This window comes from Ranitomeya variabilis, chromosome 2 (genome assembly GCF_051348905.1).
Source record: "Ranitomeya variabilis isolate aRanVar5 chromosome 2, aRanVar5.hap1, whole genome shotgun sequence".
NCBI classification, from domain to species: Eukaryota; Metazoa; Chordata; class Amphibia; order Anura; family Dendrobatidae; genus Ranitomeya; species Ranitomeya variabilis.
Window position 1 is genome coordinate 647,299,059 of NC_135233.1, and position 19,146 is coordinate 647,318,204.

The following is a 19,146-nucleotide window of genomic DNA, read 5'->3' on the forward strand; positions in this document are numbered from 1 at the left end:
GATAGACAGCTCGGCTGACCTATCTGAGACTTACAGGTGCAGAGATTTCCACAGGTGCTCCCTGTTCTTGGTAATTGCCCTGATAATTAGGTGAACTGTCTGGCCCAGATCATTGCCAGTCAAAAGCTTATTCTAAGCCTGTGCTCTCTGGTGTGTGCCGCCTGTCACCTGATCTACTGCTGACCTTTGGACCATGTTCTGACTACCTGTTTGTTATTGCCCCTTTGCATCTGATATTCTGCGGCTGACCTTTGGACCTTGTTCTGACTACCCGTTTGTTATTGCCCCTTTGCTTATCTACTATTTCTCTGGTATTCTGACCCTGGTATGTGACCTGACTTACAACTTCATATTTTCCCTTGGTTTACTACATGCTCTTTTGGTATTGACCCCTGAATGTCTTACTTCGCTGACTCATAGCTTGTCCGTGGGTTGTGACTTCACAAAAAGCATCACATTTCCAGTGTTACGCTGCTTTCACACATCAGTTTTTTGCCATCAGTCACAATCCGTCGAATGTTGAAAAAATCGGATCTGTCGCAGGCTGTGAAAAACTGATGCAACGGATCCATTTTTCGACGGATCCGACTAGCTGATCCAGCTGATTGGATCCTAAAAAAATTGGAGCATGCTCAGTAAAAAAAACGCATGGATCCGGTGCCATAGGGTTCCAGTCTAGCAAACGACAGACGGCAACAGATCCGTCGCTGTCCGTTTTTTCGATGGACACAAAAAACGTTACTATGTCCGTTTTCTCCTGCCGCCGGAAAAACAATTTTCGACAGATCCGGCAAAAAATGGATGAAACGTGAGGCCATCCATTGCAATCCATCGCTAATACAAGTCTATGGGAAAAAAACGGATCCGTCAGCAACTTCTGCCGGATTTTTTCAAAATTTTCCGGATTGTGACTAACAGCAAAAAACTGATGTGTGAAAGCAGCCTTAAAGGAAGCATAGCAGCCCCAGAGCATTGTCGAGCTACTGTCATGCTTTACTGTAGGCAAGGTTTTCTTTTCAATGTATACTTTACTCCTCTTCCTCCAGACATATTGCTAATCCATAGACATGAAAACTTCCAATTTTGTTTTGCTCTGTGGAACAGAATCCCCAAAGTTCTGTGGCTTATTTATATTGTTTTCAGCATACTAGAACCAGTGGGATCAGTTTTGGTCACTACAGGTGTAAAACTTGGAGCTCTGGCATGGAAACCTTCAGCATTTAGCACGTATCTTAAGTGTAAACCGAAACTTCAGTGCCTACCACCACCAAAACTTGCTGCAGGTCTTATGCAGACACTAGAGTGTTTTTACCTAGCGGTATTTTCAGGAATCTGGTATCTCCCGGTGATAGTTTCCTACTTTTGCCACATCTAGGTAGTATTGAGAGTGTTCCTTTAAATTTTAACTTGCATACTCTACCCAAACTGTATATCTAGCGATACTCAATGTCTTTGCTATATATTTTTGTGTCCTTTTCCATGTTTGTGCAAAACAATTATCTCTAAACTTTTTGTACCACTTTCTTGACTAAGCCAAATTTGTAACATGTAGTCAAACGTCACAATCAATAACCCCCTAGCCAGTCCAGGTATTTGATGTATTTTCTTCTCATGATTGGTTAGTCCATTGATGATTAACAGCATTGGGTGTGATTGAGACAACACCTCTTTTATACATATAGGTTCTAATGAGGGTTTCTATAAAATGAGTTGAATAACTCATTAAAGTTGCCATTTTGTGCTGAATTTGGAGAAGCCACAAGTTGTATTCAGTTAAGTAAATTGTTTTTGTTCGGTCAGTCTATTGCAAATAGTAAATATTCTATAATTTTTCTAATATAAACCTAATTTGCAATGTGGGTAAATAATTTTGATTCAAACTGTATATATTAATTAAGAAATAAGTAAATGTATTTGGCAGCTTCTGAAATTCTCTGGAATGACATTCTTATTGATGCAAATAAGACACGTGCTCGGGCAGAGTTTACACATTAACCCTAGATGTTAGGGGTTAATTAATATACATGCAGAGTAGCAAATCTAGCATATGTTGCATGCATTGTACAGCGCCATAAATACTTACACTTAGTAACGTCAATGCCGGAGGCGCAAAAGATAACGCAACTAAGCATCCACTTAGCAGAAGGAGATACAAAAAACAGCAAAACTTGACACTTCAAATAGAGAACATGAAGTCCGCCCCATATCCCTTTTTGCTCCTCAGCATCTTGAAACGTAGTCATTACAAATATGGCCATTTTCCTAGGAAAATATATTCCACCCGCAGACTAAAAGCAATCTAAGAACCTTTACAAACCACAAAATGACTATTATCTTTATGTAATGTGAAGTGCGCAGAAACTGGCAGGCACTAGTATTACTACTTGTATCCATATATTAGCAGCACCGCAATATGTCATCTATTTCCCATCCTTATGTTCCTACGTAAGTGACAATTGCGGCGAATAAGAAGAGATACAAACAGATATAAAGTGTTCACAAATGCCGCACTTCGATGGATCATTTAAAGGCATAATGGATGACATACTTACCCCCAGGACCCCAAATCTCTCACAAAAGTTCCAACCACAGAGAAAGTCGATTTCAAAGTTATGGTTGAGAATTACTATAGCGTTCTCTTTGCCATACTTGCTATAGTTTGTAAGATCTGTGTATAGGGTACAGTCAGTGTCCGACCACCACTCCAGCAACATCACCAATTCTGCAAAAGAGTAAAAATGGGATATTGTTATAAATGAATGACACGTAGCTAGCCTGTATGTAACACTACTTAGTGATTGAAAAAATGGGAAGCTGAATTACAATGTTCGATATCTTATGGGAATCTGTTGCCAAGGATTTGCAATCTAATAGAAGAAAAGCATTATGTATGTAGACAGAGACCCTGATTCCAGTGTTGTTTCACTTACTGGGCTGTTTACTGTAATTTTGATGAAATCATTGTGTTATCACTAGAGGACTAGTAAACCTGCTGCCATTTAGCCCTTTGTATTCATGAGCTCTGAATGCATTTATTTACTATGCTTGCTTCTATAACGCCATCATATTCCACAGCACTTTATATACATTATCTGCACTATCCCCATTGGGGCTCACAATCTAAATCCCCTATCAGTATGTATTGGGAGTGTGGGAGGAAACAAGAGAACCTGGAGGAAACCTACGCAAACACGGGGAGAACATACAAACTCCTTGCAGATTTTAACCCAGGACCCCAGCACTGAACAGTAACAGTCTTAACCACTGAGCCACTGCCCCGCCCCCACCACTGATTGGCAGCTTTCTGTCTATGCACAGTACACACGGAAAGCTATCAGACTGTCGTGTGAGTGAGGTTATGCAGGGCTCAGCATTCAGAGAAAAGTAGATCTGCAACAGATAAAACATTGATTTTATCAAAACTGCTGCAAGCAGCCCAATAAGTGATGCATGAGTGGAATCAGGGTCTCGGCCCCTACATCATGCTACTCCCAGATGGTGTAGAAATAATATGGTGACAGATTCCTTTCAAATATATTAGTATATTACTATAGATTTACGTTGATTTAGATAGAACAGTGGTATTTTATAAGTACTAATAAGAAATATCTCAAAATATTAAAAAATATTTCCACCTGTAGAAGCGCACAAGCGCGAAACGGTCCGTCATCTCGTGACACCTTCGTTCTCCTGTAAGACCTTGCTACTAACAATAATTTTTATGCCACAAAAAAAGGACTGAAAAAGGCTTCGGATGGTGAGTGCCCTCCTTTTCTACTTTTTTCAATTTCCATAGTTGTGTTACTTGAAGCAAATAAACCTCTGTCTTTTAGCTCATGGATAATGTTCTTCTACCTGGATGTTTCATTATTTTATTCAGTGGCAATCATTTTTACAAATCTCACAGTTTTACCAAAAGTGGAGAAGATGATCATTCTTGACAACCAATCGCACATCATGTGCAAAAATGGCCAAAACTTTGGGAGTAAAGCAAAGCAAATTTGCTTAACTGATACTTGGCAGTGCTTAAAGGAGTTGTCCAGTCTAAGAAGAAAAGTCTGCAGTCACTCTATGTGACAGCAGACTGCTAAATCGTGACAGTGTGCAATGCGCACACTTATTATTTCTCGTGCGGTTGTGAGGTCACATGTCATGACTGTCCTCAGCAAGAACAACCATCACACGGAATACAGGGGAATGGGGATGATGTGTGCAGTGCATACTGTCAGGATTCCACAGTCTGCAATCACATAGGTGACTACACTCTTTTCTTTTGATAATGGACAACCCCTTTAAGTCTGGGGTGGAAATTCTTTGTAAAGAATCAGGGTAATGTATAAGATCAGATATCATAAATTTTACTTAAATAAAAATGAGAAAAACTGTAAGTCGCTTACTAAAACTAACAGTGTATTTACTTAAAAAGAAAAAAGGATATAAAATGTAATAAAACAGTCGCCTGATTTATTCCACAATCTATTTTTCCATCCACTGGAACATTATTCTTTTATCTGAATTTCAGATTTCATTAAAGAATTGATTCCGTTGCTCGGGGATATGGAGACTGATTTTCATTTTGTGCTCCCATGACGGATGTGAAAATCAAAATTTTTAATGCAGATGTGAACTTGGGCTTAGTTTTCGCTCATGTCCCCATGCATATATGTAAGAAAAAAAAGAGTAAAAAACTGATGCAAACTCCTGTTTCTGCGCATTACTTGTTCAATCAATTTCGATCAGCATAATATAAAAGAAAAACATTCAGCAAGAAGACAGTAGCATGAACGAACCCTCAGGCCCATTGTAGACAGCAGTATTATGGTTTCCATGGTGATGTTAGATCGGTTCAGGAGGTTCAGGCTACCGGTATATACAACAAGCACACTTACATTTTCGGTGCCTAGGTTGCCCACAAATAAACCTCGCACTACATAATGAGAAGTCATCTGTTACATAGAGGCTCAGATCCCAAGGGCTGACTTCTAAGCATGGCCGCCCACATTTGACACGGAGGAATACTTCTCCATGGAATTCTAATGTCATAAGACTTTCAATGCTGGTAAAGTCATTCAGCCATTTCAGCCATGTTTCTTCGAAACCATGTAACAAACATGTTACAACGAGAGGCCTTGAGCCTCATACATTGATTGCTGCCAAGTATCCTTGATAGTCTGTTGGAGTGTTTGACCCAACTGTGGTCAGTGTGTGCAGCCACCAACCAACCCCATTATTGGCACCTGGAAATGGTCCTGCAAGAGACCCTCTCCCTGTAGTGGGAGAGGATGAAGAGTACCCCAGCCTTCAAGGTTGTGCATTAGCGTGACAGCTTGCGCCAAGTGTGTCTGGCATACTGCTATTGCTGGCCTTCAGTCTGTTCATCTCACCACTACTCGAGTGTTACAGGCAGGGGACATGCTTATTTCAAGGAAACTTTTCTACCTCTAGGAGATAATCCATCTTGCCTTTTTGGATTCCTGTTATGTTATCTTTCTGGGGACAGATCAGTTGCCTCTATACAAATTAGATTACTAGCAGGATTATCCCACATTTATCCAATATGTGGCACCTTATCTTCATTTTAAAGGGGTTGTCCACTTGTCCGCTGTTTAGTGATTTTGGCACCAATGTTCCTGGCAGTGACATGACATTGTTGTATCATGTGCCGCAGTGAATCAATATTCCATCGGGGTGAACGTCTGCTCTGATGAAATAGTAAATGATGCAACCAATGAGTAGCCGCGTAATGACTGCAGTCGGCACGTAACACAACAATGCTCTGTCACTGCCAGGAATGGCATATGATATAGTATACAGTATAATTGACGTCTTTATTCTTGTGCGTGTCTCCATTGAGTTATAACAATACCTAGGATCAGGTGCGGACTGGGGCTGTAATTCAGCCCTGGCATTCGAAATAACATAGGCCCATGCTGTCCCCGTCCCCAAGTACCAGATGGGATACATTACTAATATTACCCTGGATGGAGGAAAGCAAGATTTACTACAAGACCAATATTTCTGCTAACAAACTAGCAGACAAGGCAGCCCATGACCAGACAGGACCTTCTGGCATTAGCCAGAATTGCCAGATGGCCAGTCCGGCCCTGCCTAGGATTATCATTGTCCAAATTGTACACTGGCGGGTCCATTCCATGTGCTTTGCATATATTTTTTTGTCAATTTTTGACTCAAGGCTGTTTATTTCTATGTTTGATGTGTGGTTTTAAATGTTTTTATGGTTTATGTTAATGGTGACAGGTTAATGGTAAAGATATATATTGCTTTTATATTCAATTAGGTGTGCTCATCTTTATGTATTGGCCTTTCTTGCTTGTTTTTGCATGTACTGTACATTTTTCCATACATGATGTAGCACCTTTCATGCTGTTTGGTTTTGCATTTTGTGGTGAGCCCAGTCTGCTTCACAAAAAATGGCGTCACTGCTGGAAGTGAGAATACATTGTTTTTATTTTATATGGTCACCTGAGTAGACTGGGGTTATCCAGTAGTGGACAACACCTTTAACAAATGTTTGGGACTTGATTTTCTGGCACTTACTAATATGTAATACATGTTCTCCTCCTTTGTGAAGCGTCGCCCGCTTGTTATTGCAGCCTTCCTCAAAGACTGAATTAGAGTGATGTAACTAGAGTCCGATGGGTCCTGGTGCAAAATTTGCATGTTGATCAGGTGTATGGGCCCTTGTAGAATTCTAGATCCTAAAAAGACATACAAGTTCGTCCCTCTTGGGCCGGTTTCACACGTCAGTGGCTCCGGTACGTGAGGTGACAGTTTCCTCACGTACCGGAGACACTGACACACGTAGACCCATAAAAATCAATGCATCTGTTCAGATGTCATTGATTTTTTGCGGACCGTGTCTCCGTGTGCCAAACACGGAGACATGTCAGTGTTCGTGGGAGCGCACGTATTACACGGACCCAATAGAGTCAATGGGTCCGTGTAAAACACGGACGTTCTCCGTCTGGGGTCCGTGTGCGTGCAGGAGACAGCGCTACAGTAAGCGCTGTCCCCCCCACATGGTGCTGAAGCCGCGATTCATATGTTCTCTGCAGCAGCGTTTGCTGCAGAGAAAATCTGAATAATAGTGTTTAAAATAAAGATCTATGTGTCCGCCGCCCTCCCACCCCCTGTGCGCCCCCCCGCTGTCCTGAAAATACTCACCCGCTCCCACGTTGGCTGTCACTCCTTCCTCTCTGCCCCGCGCCTCCTACTGTATGCGGTCACGTGGGGCCGCTCATTTACAATCATGAATAGTCGGCTCCGCCCCTATGGGAGGTGGAGCCACATATTCATGACTGTAAATGATCGGCCCCACGTGACCGCATACACTAGAAGCCGCGGCCAGACCAGGAAGCAGCGAGGGAGGTGGGTAAGTATTTTCAGAACAGCGGGGGGGGGGGGGGCGCACAGGGGGTGGGAGGGCGGCGGACACATAGATCTTTATTTTAAACACTGTTATTCATATTTTCTCTGCAGCAAACGCTGCTGCAGGGAACATATGAATCGCGGCTTCAGCACGATGCAGGGTACCACACGCGTGGGTACCACACGCTCTGTGTGGTACCCACTCGCCATACGGGCGGCACACGTGTGCCGCACGTATGGCCTACGTGAGTTCACAGGCACACGGACACGGATAACTCCGGTACCGATTTATTCCGGTACCGGAATTATCTGGACGTGTGGGACAGCCCTTGTAATAATGTCCACATCCTGGTATAATGACCCCACCGTGATATTATGTCCCCATTCTGGTATAATCTCCTCATTCTGGTGTAATGTCCTCCATCCTGGTACAATGTCTCCACTCTTCTATAATGTCCTCTATTCTGGCATAATATGCCCTATTCTGTTATAAAGTCCCCATCTTGGTATAATATCCCCATTCTGATATAACACCGCCTACCCTGGTATAATGTCCTCCATCCTGGGCATCTTCCGTTGTTCTCCAGCATGTTTTGAAAAGAAACAATAGATTCTACTCACCTTCCTCTGCTCCAAGACGGCATAGCATCCTCTTCTGTAGCTGGTAGCTTTATTTAGCTATAGCTCCAATGAGGTACTATGTTATGTGGAGATTCTAACTATAAAGATTCCTAATGCTCTATACAAACTAATCCTGCAAGTTTACAGTTCTCCACAAGCTCAGTTGTCAAAAGGAGCTTTATTAGTAACCTTCTCACTAATCGTCAGACATAACAATAAATCAGGATTCTTTAGCATTCCAGTATTGAGTTGCTTTTGACTATCTGAACACAAAAAGTTGAAATACTACTGTTCATAAATTGGTCACTAGCAGTAACAAAAAGTTGTATTTTTCATGCAGTTTATTTGTTATCTTTTCTCTCTATGCAACTTTATGATGTGTGTGGGTTGGGGAGGGGGACAGGTTGAGGAGTGAGGGTGTAGACTCTGTAGTTTGTAAACTTTTATGAGATTTCGCTGGCAATTGACTCCTATTCATCTCAGTTGCCATAAAGTGCACACACCCTGTTGTACTAACCATACAAGAAGTGCATGAAAGTTGTGTCTCTGATACATCCACTCACTCATTATTTTTTATAAAAAAGAGACATAGATGTAAGATTAAAAAAGCTCAAGCAAATTATTAAGTATCTAGATACCTATATCTAAATATTACAATTATGAGCGGTTTGCAAAAGAAGAGTGGTCCAAAATTCCAGTTGAGAGGTGAAAGATGGTTATAGGAAGTGAATGATTGCAGTTATTTATTCCAAAGGGTGTGCAACCAAATATTAAGTTGAGGGTGCCACCAATTTTCTCTTGCCCATTTTTGCAGTTTTGTGTGAAATGATGTCCAATTTGTCTTTTATTCTGTTTTTTTATGTTGTTCCAAAACACACAAAGGAAATAAACATGTGTATAAGAAAACTTGTGTAATTGCAATAATTATCAGCCATGATTGTATATACATTATGAGCCCAACATAGTTCCATATATCCAGTATGAGCCCTCACATAGCCTCCCTATAACAGTATGAGCACCCACATAGTCCCCCAGTATACAGTATGAGCCCCCACAAGGCCTCTCTATATATAGAATGAGCCCTCACAAAGCCCCTCTACATACAGTGTGAGCCCCCCACATAATTCCCTATATACAAATAGAGCACTCAAATAGTCTCCCCTTATTAAGCATATGTCCCCACTCAACCCCCTGTAAACAGCATAAGTCCTCACATAGGCTCCTTGTATTCAGCATGAGCCCACACATAGCCCCCTATTTAAGGGATGATCCCTCACATAACCTCCCTATATTCAGTATGAAGCCCACATAGCCTATTACAAACAGGCACACATTCCATACATATAAATTAAATAAACACAAACTCACCTTGCTCCTGTTCCCCCAGTGCTCTGCTCCCGTCCTTTCTGTGTGCACTGGCTCTCTGCACAGCAGACGCAATGTTGTAATGTCAGCACATCTGATTGGTGGAAGAAAGAGTTGGGGGCTCGGTCTGCCATCATTTTATTCACTGCTATCTGCATCCTGAGGAACGGCCACATGATACGGCCCATGGGACAATGTTTTCAGCTTTTCGTCTGTCTCTGTCTGCTGGCTAGATTAGAGCAGCCAGAGGGCTAGATGTGGCTCACAGGCAGCACTGTGCCCAGGTCTGCGTTAACCCTTTCCCAACATGCGCCATACATGTACTTCTCTGAGGGAGCAGCGTTCCCGCAAACATCAGTACAGGTGAGCGCCACAGTGATCAGGTGCGGGTGTTGCTGCTTCGATGTTCTGCAGTGATTGCAGAACATCAGATCAGCAATCTAATGTAATACAGTAATATCCTATGCTGAGACAATGTAAAAAAGTAAAAAAAAATTAGAAAGTGTAAAAATATTTTGTTAAAAATCCCCAAAGAAAAAAAAAGAAAATATTTTTCCAATAAATACATTTATTTATGTAAATTAAAAAAATTAACAATAAAAGTACACATACTTGATATTGCCGCATCCGTATCGACCCGCTCTATAAAACTGTCCCACTAGTTAACCCCTTCAGGGAACACCGTAAAAAAAAAAATTAAAAAATTAGGGAAAAAACAATGCTTTTTGAACATATCGCCGAACAAAAAGTGCAATAAAATGCAATGAAAAAGAAAAATGTAAATAAAATGCTACCACTGAAAATGTCATTGTGTCTTGCAAAAAACAAGCCATCACACAGCTCCATCAGCAGAAAAATAAAAAAGTTATAGCTCACAGAATAAAGCGATGCAAAAATATTTTTTTCTATAAAATAGTTTGTATTGTGTCAAAGCCTCAAAACATGAAAAAAGATATAAATTGGGTATCGCTACTATCGCTGTCTCGATACTGACCCGAAGAATAAAACTGCCTTACCAATTTTACCACATGCAGAATGGTATAAAGAAAAATGCCAAAAAGCAATTCCTCAATTGCTGGTTTTTATTCATTCTGTCTCCCAAAAATCAAAATAGAAAGAGATAAAAAAATGTCATGTTCCCGAAAATAATACCAATAAAAACATCAGCTCGTCCCGCAAAAAACAAGCCATAACATGACTCTGTTGGCTGAAATATGGAAAAACTATAGCTCTTAAAATATGGTGATGCAAAAACTAGTTTTCGCAATAGAAAGCATTTTTTAGTGTGTGACAGCAGCCAAACGTAACAACACGACATAAATCTAGTATCACTGTAATCGCACTGACCTGAAGAATAAAAGTCGCCTAAACACTTATACTGAATGAGGAACGGCGTAAAAAATAAATAAAACCAATTCTTCACATGCTGTTGATTTTTCATTCTGCCTCCCAAAGATCACAGCATGGTTCAGCGCTCATTTATCCTGCGCACTGTGCTGAGCGCTTGCACCGGGGTTTCCATGTAAATTTCTGAAATACATGATTCAGATAGAATCTTGGTGGAAGATTCCCTATAGTGAGGCAGATGGAGACACTGTGGACGCCGTACAACCTGTGATCTGGCAGTGTTCATTTTTTTAGAATTGAAGTGCTATCGGACACAGTTTTGTGCACTTCTAAAAAGAAGGGCACAGCTGAACAGAGGCCAGACAGAGTCCAGAGTAACTCTGCTGCCTCATTGTAGTGAATGGATCCCTCGGGAGTTTCATCTGAATCTCATCACTCAGAGATTTAGATCAAAACCCCGATGTAAGTGCTCAGAGTAGAGCGCCAGATAAAAGTGATCATAAATGTTATGTAAAATGTTCCCAATAAAAGCCTCAACTCAATCCACAAAAAAGCAAGCCCTCACTCAGGTCTGTCATCTGTTAACGGAAATATAGGAGCTTCCACATTACTGGTAGTACAAAGGCTCGCTCTGGAAAAGTGAAATGGCATCTCACCCCTCAAAAAGAAATTCAGCAAATTCTACGCTCTAAAAACCAAATGCCCCCCTCCCTTCTGAGCCCCAGTGTGGATAAACCACATTTAGCGTCCACATGTTTGGCATTTCTGTAGTGATGAGAGCCCGCCTAATTTACAGGTGTGTGTCTCCAGAAGCATGAGCTGGGCATAATGTATTGATCCCTACAGCGTACTGGTCACTACAACGGCAGTATGCAATTTTCACTTAGGGGTTCTTTATATGGAGTCCACAAACTATTCTAGAAAAATCTGCGTTCCAGGAGACAAATAGTGCTCCTTCCCTCCCGAGTCTCTACGTATGGCTAAGTAGTACTGTACAGCCACATATTGGCTATTGCCACGTTCAGTAGAAATTGCGGGACAAATTTTGGTGACATTTTTACATATTTTCTTGTATGAAAATGTAAAACTTGGGGCTAACACACAATCATCGTGGTAAAAATGTAAATTATTTTATCTTCACTGCCCAATAGCCGTGTCAGTATAATCACTGCAACCCTAGATGAATTCATTGAGAGGTTTAGTTTGGAAAATGGGGTCACTTATGAGGAGTTCTGCTGTGTTGGCACCTCAGGGGCTCTGCCAGTGTAACACGGCACCCTCAAACAAGTGCAGCAAAATCTGCACTGTAATATGGTGCTACTTCCCTTTTGAGCTTTGCACTGTGCCTCAAAAGTAGTATTCCCCTATATATGGGATATCGGTGAACTCAGGAGAAATTGCACAACAAATTGTATGGAGCAATTTCTCTTGTTACCCTTATAATCATGCGAAATTTGAAGATAAAAAAGATTTATCTGGGAAAAATGTGCTTTTTTTATTTTCACGGATTAACGTTATAAACTTCTGTGAAGCACCTGTGGGTTCAAGGTGCTCAATACACAAAATAGATAAGTTCCCTGAGGGGGCTAGTTTCCAAAATGGGGGGTTTCAATTGTTTAGGCACATCAGGGGCACATGACATGGCGACTGCTAATTATGCCAGCAAATTTTACATTCAAAAAGTTAAATGGCGTTCCTTCCCTTCCGAGCCCTGCCGCGCCCAAACAGTAGATTTTCCCATATATGGGGTATCCGCATGCTCAGGAGAAATTGCAAAACAAATTGTATGGTCCATTTTTTCCTGTTACCCTTGTGAAAGTAAAAACAAAATAGGTCTAAAGGAAATTTTTTGTGAAAGAAAAGTATCTGTTTATTTTTTCCTTCCACATTCCAAAAATTACTGTGCAGCACCTGAAGGGTTAATAAACTTCATGAATGTGGTTTTGAGCACCTTAAGGGGTGCAGTTTTTAGAATGGTGTCTTTTTTGGTATTTTCTGTCATATAGGCCCCTCAAAGTCACTTCAAATGTGAGCTGGTCCCTAAAAAAATGGTTTTGCAAATTTTGTTGTAAAAATGAGAAATCGTTGGTCAACTTTTAACCCTTATAACTTCCTAAGAAAAAAATATTTCAAAAATTGTGCTGATGTTAATTAGACATGTGGGACATGTTATTTATTAACTATTTTGTGCGTCATGACCCTCTGATTTAATGGCATAAAAATTAAAAGTTTGTAAATTGCAACATTTTTAAAAATTTTCGCCAAATTTCTGTTTTTTTCACAAATAAACGCAAGTCATAGCGAAGAAATTTTACCATTATTATGAAATACAATATGTCATGAGAAAATAGTCTCAGAATCAGTGGAATCCATTGAAGCGTTCCAGAGTTATGACTTCATAAACTGACAGTCATCAGAATTGTAAAAATCAGTCAGGAAGGTGAAAACAGGGTTCGGGGTTAAACCATCATAATCAAGAATTGCACAGTAGTAATAGCCAATGTATAATTGTAATTCATAATTTACAATTATAGTTATAGTAAGAAAAAATGTTTTTTTACCTAAAATGTGCAAAGTTCTTTGCATAGTGGCATATTCTTCATTATACCTATCATCTGACTCATGCTAACCAAACTGCAGGCATGAATAAGAGCCCGGCTGCATAGTTGTGGAATTTGGCATTTCAGTATAAACATAGTTTAAAGCTGCGTTCCCACGATGAGCTTTGATGCGTTTTTGACACTGCGTATTTTCGAAGAAATGCAAGGAAGCTATGTTACTTAATGGGTGCTGAAATGGTGCAGAAAGTCTGCAGCATCAAAATCTCACCACATGCTCATTGTGGGAACATAGCCCAAAGATCCAGCAAGGGAACCATAGAAAGACATAAGGCTAGTCCAGTGCACCTCCCAGCTAGCTTCTCCATGCATTGCTCCATGTGTTTGACAGGTCTCTCATGTGTATACATTAGGAGAGACCTGTCAATCAACTGGAGCGAGCGATGTTTGGAGAAGCCAAATGGGTGTAGTGCTGGACTAGTCTTGTCCTATGCGCGTTTCCTGCCTCCCGTGACGTCCATGTGACCGCGACGCGACCAATCACAAGCCGGAACGTAATTTTAAAATCCTGAATGCCTAGAATTAGGCATTTAGGACCTGAAAATTACGTCACGGCTTGCTGTGATTGGTCGCGTGGCGGCCACATGGGCGGCACGCGACCAATCACAAGCCGTGACGTCACGGAAGGAAGTAAACGCGCGCATTTTAAGCAAAGAACGCTGCCGGTTCCCTCGGTGAGGTCCAGGCTGCGTCGGAGAGGTGAGTATAGCAATATTTTTTATTTTAATTCTTTATTTTACACATTAATGTTGTTTCGATACCGATACCTGATACCACAAAAGTATCGGATCTCGGTATCGGAATTCCGATACCCGCAAGTATCGGCCGATACCCGATACTTGCGGTATCGGAATGCTCAACACTAGTCATGCCGAATGTGCTTTATTTTATATTATATACACTAACCTATAGTGTATGTTTCAAATATGCACAATGCTAATTTATCTTGTGAGCAGGTTGAGTTTTATATGCGGATTTTCCTCACAAAATTCCATTAGCTGTGGAAAATCTACAGGAAAAAATACATATGCATTTTTAGTGCATTTTCGCTGCAGAAATGGTGTCACGTGGAAACCGCCAGAAGATCGCAGCATCTGGTCACACAAAATCCTTCACTAACTAGAACTGCTTCACCATCTTATTAAACAGTGCAGGTTTTCCTTGCTCTGTCATTGCAGGGGTTAATCAGTTCAGTAGATCTCCTGGAGCTTTCCATCCTGAATTGCATCAGCTGTTCGGTGTTGGCCACTACCCTCTGGTATATATGATCACCATTGGCACTTGCCAATGATAGTGTTACTTCATGGTTAGATGTTGGAGGAGAAATTTAGCGTTTGGAGTAGGCAGTTGGAGAGTTGTCAAAGAGATTTCTGCTTGGAGTTGGTTTGTATGCTTATCATCATCCTCTTCTGTTTAGTTTCTCCTACCTATCCCTCCAATGTGTTCAACTCTGCTGTTTTGTGAGTATATTTGTATGATTGTAGTTTTCTTTCATTACTGTCTGTCTTACTTTATTTGTATGGTTTGTGTTAACCTATGCACATCAGCCTCACACCACCCTGAGTGGGGGAGGGAACACATAAGTTTTAAGATAGGAGCATTCTGAGGGAATCTGAGAGACAGGGATAGACTAGGGTGCTCCCTAGTTTGAGATATGGTAGGTAGGTCCCCACAGTCCTTAGTTCACTACCTGACATTATAACTGGCCGCTCCTATTTGGATTCCATTATGGATCCTGTGGCTGCTCTGGCAGGACAGCTACAACAACTCAGCCTGGAGGTGGCAGACTTGCACTTAGTGGCTTTGCAGAGCCCATTACTTACAGGAATAGGGTGTATAGCTCCTGCAAAATCCTTGGTGGAGCCCAAGATTGCTCTGCTGGATAGGTTCTCTGGGGGAACCCAAGATCCCTCTGCTGGATAAATTCTCTGGTGGAGCGAGATACAGTAAGTCTACGGCTTTCAGGAATGCTAGTAATCTTTATTTTAAATTGCATTCTCACTCCTCTGGTACCAAAGAATAACAAGTGGGAATCGTAATCTCTCTTCTCCAGGGTGACCCTCAAGCCTGGGCATTTTATCTCCTGTGTAAAGGCCCCGTCACACATAGCGACGCTGCAGCGATACAGACAACGATGCCGATCGCTGCAGCATCGCTTTTTTGTCGCTGTGTGGTCGCTGGGGAGCTGTCACACAGACCGCTCTCCAGCGACCAACGATGCCGAGGTCCCCGGGTAACCAGGGTAAACATCGGGTTGCTAAGCGCAGGGCCGCGCTTAGTAACCCGATGTTTACCCTGGTTACCATCGTAAAAGTAAAAAAAACAAACAGTACATACTCACCTTCACGTCCCCCAGCGTCCGCTTCCTGCCCTGACTGAGCGCCGGCCCTAACAGCAGAGCGGTGACGTCACCGCTGTGCTGTACTTTCATTTTACGGCCAGATCTCAGTCAGTGCAGGGAAGCGGACGGCAAGGGACCTGACGGACACCGGAATGTGAGTGTGTAGTGTTTGTTTTTTTTTACATTTACGATGGTAACCAGGGTAAACATCGGGTTACTAAGCGCGGCCCTGCGCTTAGTAACCCGATGTTTACCCTGGTTACCAGTGAAGACATCGCTGAATCCGTGTCACACACACCGATTCAGCGATGTCAGCGGGACCTCAACGACCAAAAAAAGGTCCAGGCCATTCCGACACGACCAGCGATCTCACAGGAGGGGCCTGGTCGCTGGTACGTGTCAAACATAGCGAGATCGCTACTGAGGTCGCTGTTGCGTCACAAAACTTGTGACTCAGCAGCGATCTCGCTAGCGATCTCGCTATGTGAGACGGGGCCTTTACTCCCAGTCGCTTCAGACAGTTGAGGAATTTTTTTAGGCTCAGGTCCTTATCTATGATGACCCCGAGTGTGTATCTCAGGCTGGGTCTAATTTAAGTCAGCTTCAGCAGGGAGAATAGCCAGCAGAGGAGTATTGCTCCAAGTCTTGTAGGTGGTCTATGGGTACAAGGTAGAATGATCCCGTGCTCCCTAGTCAGTTCTGTCAGGGGCTTACTCAAAAAGTAAAGGATGCCTTTGCTCTGTGTAAGATCCTGGTTTCTCGGGAGGCAGCCATGTCTCTAACTATCCATATGGACAGCCGTCTACGCAGAGATATAAAAAGATGTCTAATTTTTCAGGGGGTCTGGGGTCAATGGATCCTCGGGCTGAGACTATCGAGGAACCCATACAGTTGGGGGACGACTCGTTTTATTGGTCGTTCGGCACAAAAAGGGAGTGCTTTTTCTGTGGTAAGAATGGTCATTTTGTGGGTACTTGTCCATCCATAAGTGATAGTAAACAGCTGCTAGAAAACTAAGGAGCCCAGTTTGCAGGGAGGTTAGCAACCTGGGTGTACATATTTACTCTGTGTGTAGGTCACAATTCTTTTTACCAACCAACATACATTTTGGCAAAAGTAAGGTGGTTATTTTAGCTTTCTTGGGCAGTGGGGCGGGGTTTAATCTGATTGACGCTCGGTTTGCTCAGGACCTGGGTCAATCCACATATATTGTGTAGACCTATACCTATAATCACTTTAGATTCTGCACCCTTGAGCCAGGGGTATTTTACTCAGGCCATTCGACAGATACATCAGCAGGTAGGTGCAATGCAGAATCAATCAATTTTTATGTAATAGAGTGCTTGCCCTCTCCTGTGGTTCTGGGTCCACCTAGGCTTATTTTGCACAATCCAGTAGTGGACTGGGAGACTCGGGAAGTGGTAAGGTAGAGTAAGTACTGTCAAAGACACTGCATGGGCACATGTTTAGCCAGGGTTGATACCGGGTCTCTGCCGGAATATCAGTCTGCGTTCTCAGAGTAGGGGTGTCAAGAACGTCGTCCATTAATTTAATTGCTGGGGCCAAATTGCATAAGAACAGGTTGTATAATGTTTCAGGTTCGTAAAGGCAGGTCAAGAAAAACTATATTTCAAAAAGTCTGGCTAAGGGTCATATCAGATCTTCCTCATCTCCAGTTACAGTTGGGTATTTTTTTGTGAAGAAAAAAGACATGGGATGATTACGCCCCTCCCTAGATCTCCGTGAACTAAATCGGATTAATGTTCGGGATCCATATCCTCTCCCTCTCATTCCGCACCTCTTTAATCAAATCACCAGGGCAAAATGGTTTTCTAAACTGGACCTCAGGGGGGCATATAATCTCATCTGTATAAGGGAGGGTGATGAGTGGAAGACTGCTTTTAAAACACCAGAGTTAAGGTACCTTCACACTAGGCGACTTTACAATGATAACGATAGTAATCCGTGACGTTGCAGCGTCCTGGATAGCGATATCGTTGTGTTTGACACGCAGCAGCGATCAGGATCCTGCTGTGATATTGCTGGTTGTTGCTGAAAGTTCAGAACTTTATTTGGTCATCAGATCGGCATGTATCGTCATGTTTGACAGCCAAAGCAACGATGCCAGCGATGTTTTACAGTGGTAACCAGGGTAAATATAGGGTTACTAAGCGCAGGGCCGCGCTTAGTAACCCGATGTTTTCCCTGGTTACCATTGTAAATGTAAAAAAAACAAACAGTACATACTCACCTTCTGCTGTCTGTCACACGTCCCTCGCCGTCTGCTTCCCGCACTGACTGTGAGCGCCGGCCGTAAAGTGAAAGCAGAGCACAGCAGTGATGACACCGCTGTGCTGTGTTTTTACTTTACGGCCGGCACTCACAGTCAGTGCGGGAAGCAGACGGCGAGGGACATGTGACAGACAGCAGAAGGTGAGTATGTACTGTTTGGTTTTTTTACATTTACAATGGTAACCAGGGTAAACATCGGGTTACTAAGCACGGCCCTGCGCTTAGTAACCCGATGTTTACCCTGGTTACCCGGGGACCTCGGCATCATTGGTCGCTGGAGAGCTGTCTGTGTGACAGCTCTCCAGCGACCAAACAGCGACGCTGCAGCGATCGGCATCGTTGTCGATATCGCTGCAGCGTCGTTTAGTGTGAAGGTACCTTTACACTATGAAAACCTTGTTATGCCATTTGAGTTGACTAATGCTCCTGCCATCTTTCAACACTTTGTAAATTAAATTTTTTGCCATCTGGCAGTTAGATTTGTGGTGGTCTACCTGGATGACATATTGATTTATTTGCCAGACCTCAAGTCACATCAGTTACATGTTAGGCTGGTCTTACAAATACTCAGGGACAATAATTTATAAGTCAAACCAGGGAAATATATGTTTTCGGTTTAAGAGATCCTTTTTCTGTTTTTTTTTCCTATTGTCCCCCAGTTTTTGCATGGATCTGGCTAAAGTCAGGGCGATACTGGATTTGGATCATCATGAAGAATTAAAAGCTTTTCAAAGGTTTTTAGGGTTTGTTAATTACTACTGTAAGTACATAAAGAACTATTCGATAGTGGCCAAACCACTGACAGATATGAACAGGAAAGGGTTAACTTTTTGAAATGGTACAGTCCAGCCAGTGAGGCATTTTCTACTTTAAAGAGATGTTTTGCTTCTGCGCTGATTCTTATAAAGCTTGACGTCACTCAGCTATTCATTGTAGGGATTGACGCGTCAGAGGTAGGGATTGAGGCTTTATTGTCGCAGGGTTCATCTCCGAGTAAATGGCATCTGGGTGAAAATTTTTTAAGAAACTGTTGGCCGCTGAGAGAAACTATGACCTTGGTAATAGGGAACTCTTGACAATAAAATGTAACTTTGAGGAGTGGTGTCATTTATTGGAATAGGTAGGTCATCCGGTCATGGCAATCATCAATCATAAAAATCTTTTGTATTTGGA

General features: G+C 42.2%; 1 protein-coding gene across 2 annotated transcripts in view; it reads right to left on the reverse strand.

Annotated features, from left to right (window-relative positions):
* AGPAT4 (1-acylglycerol-3-phosphate O-acyltransferase 4) overlaps window positions 1-19,146 on the reverse strand; it is a 182,309-nt gene that overhangs the window by 76,311 nt on the left and 86,852 nt on the right. For both annotated transcript variants that reach the window (XM_077292801.1, XM_077292800.1), the window contains exon 3: window positions 2,553-2,722. In XM_077292801.1, the coding sequence (XP_077148916.1) occupies window positions 2,553-2,722 (170 nt within the window). The remainder of the gene's footprint in view (window positions 1-2,552; window positions 2,723-19,146) is intronic.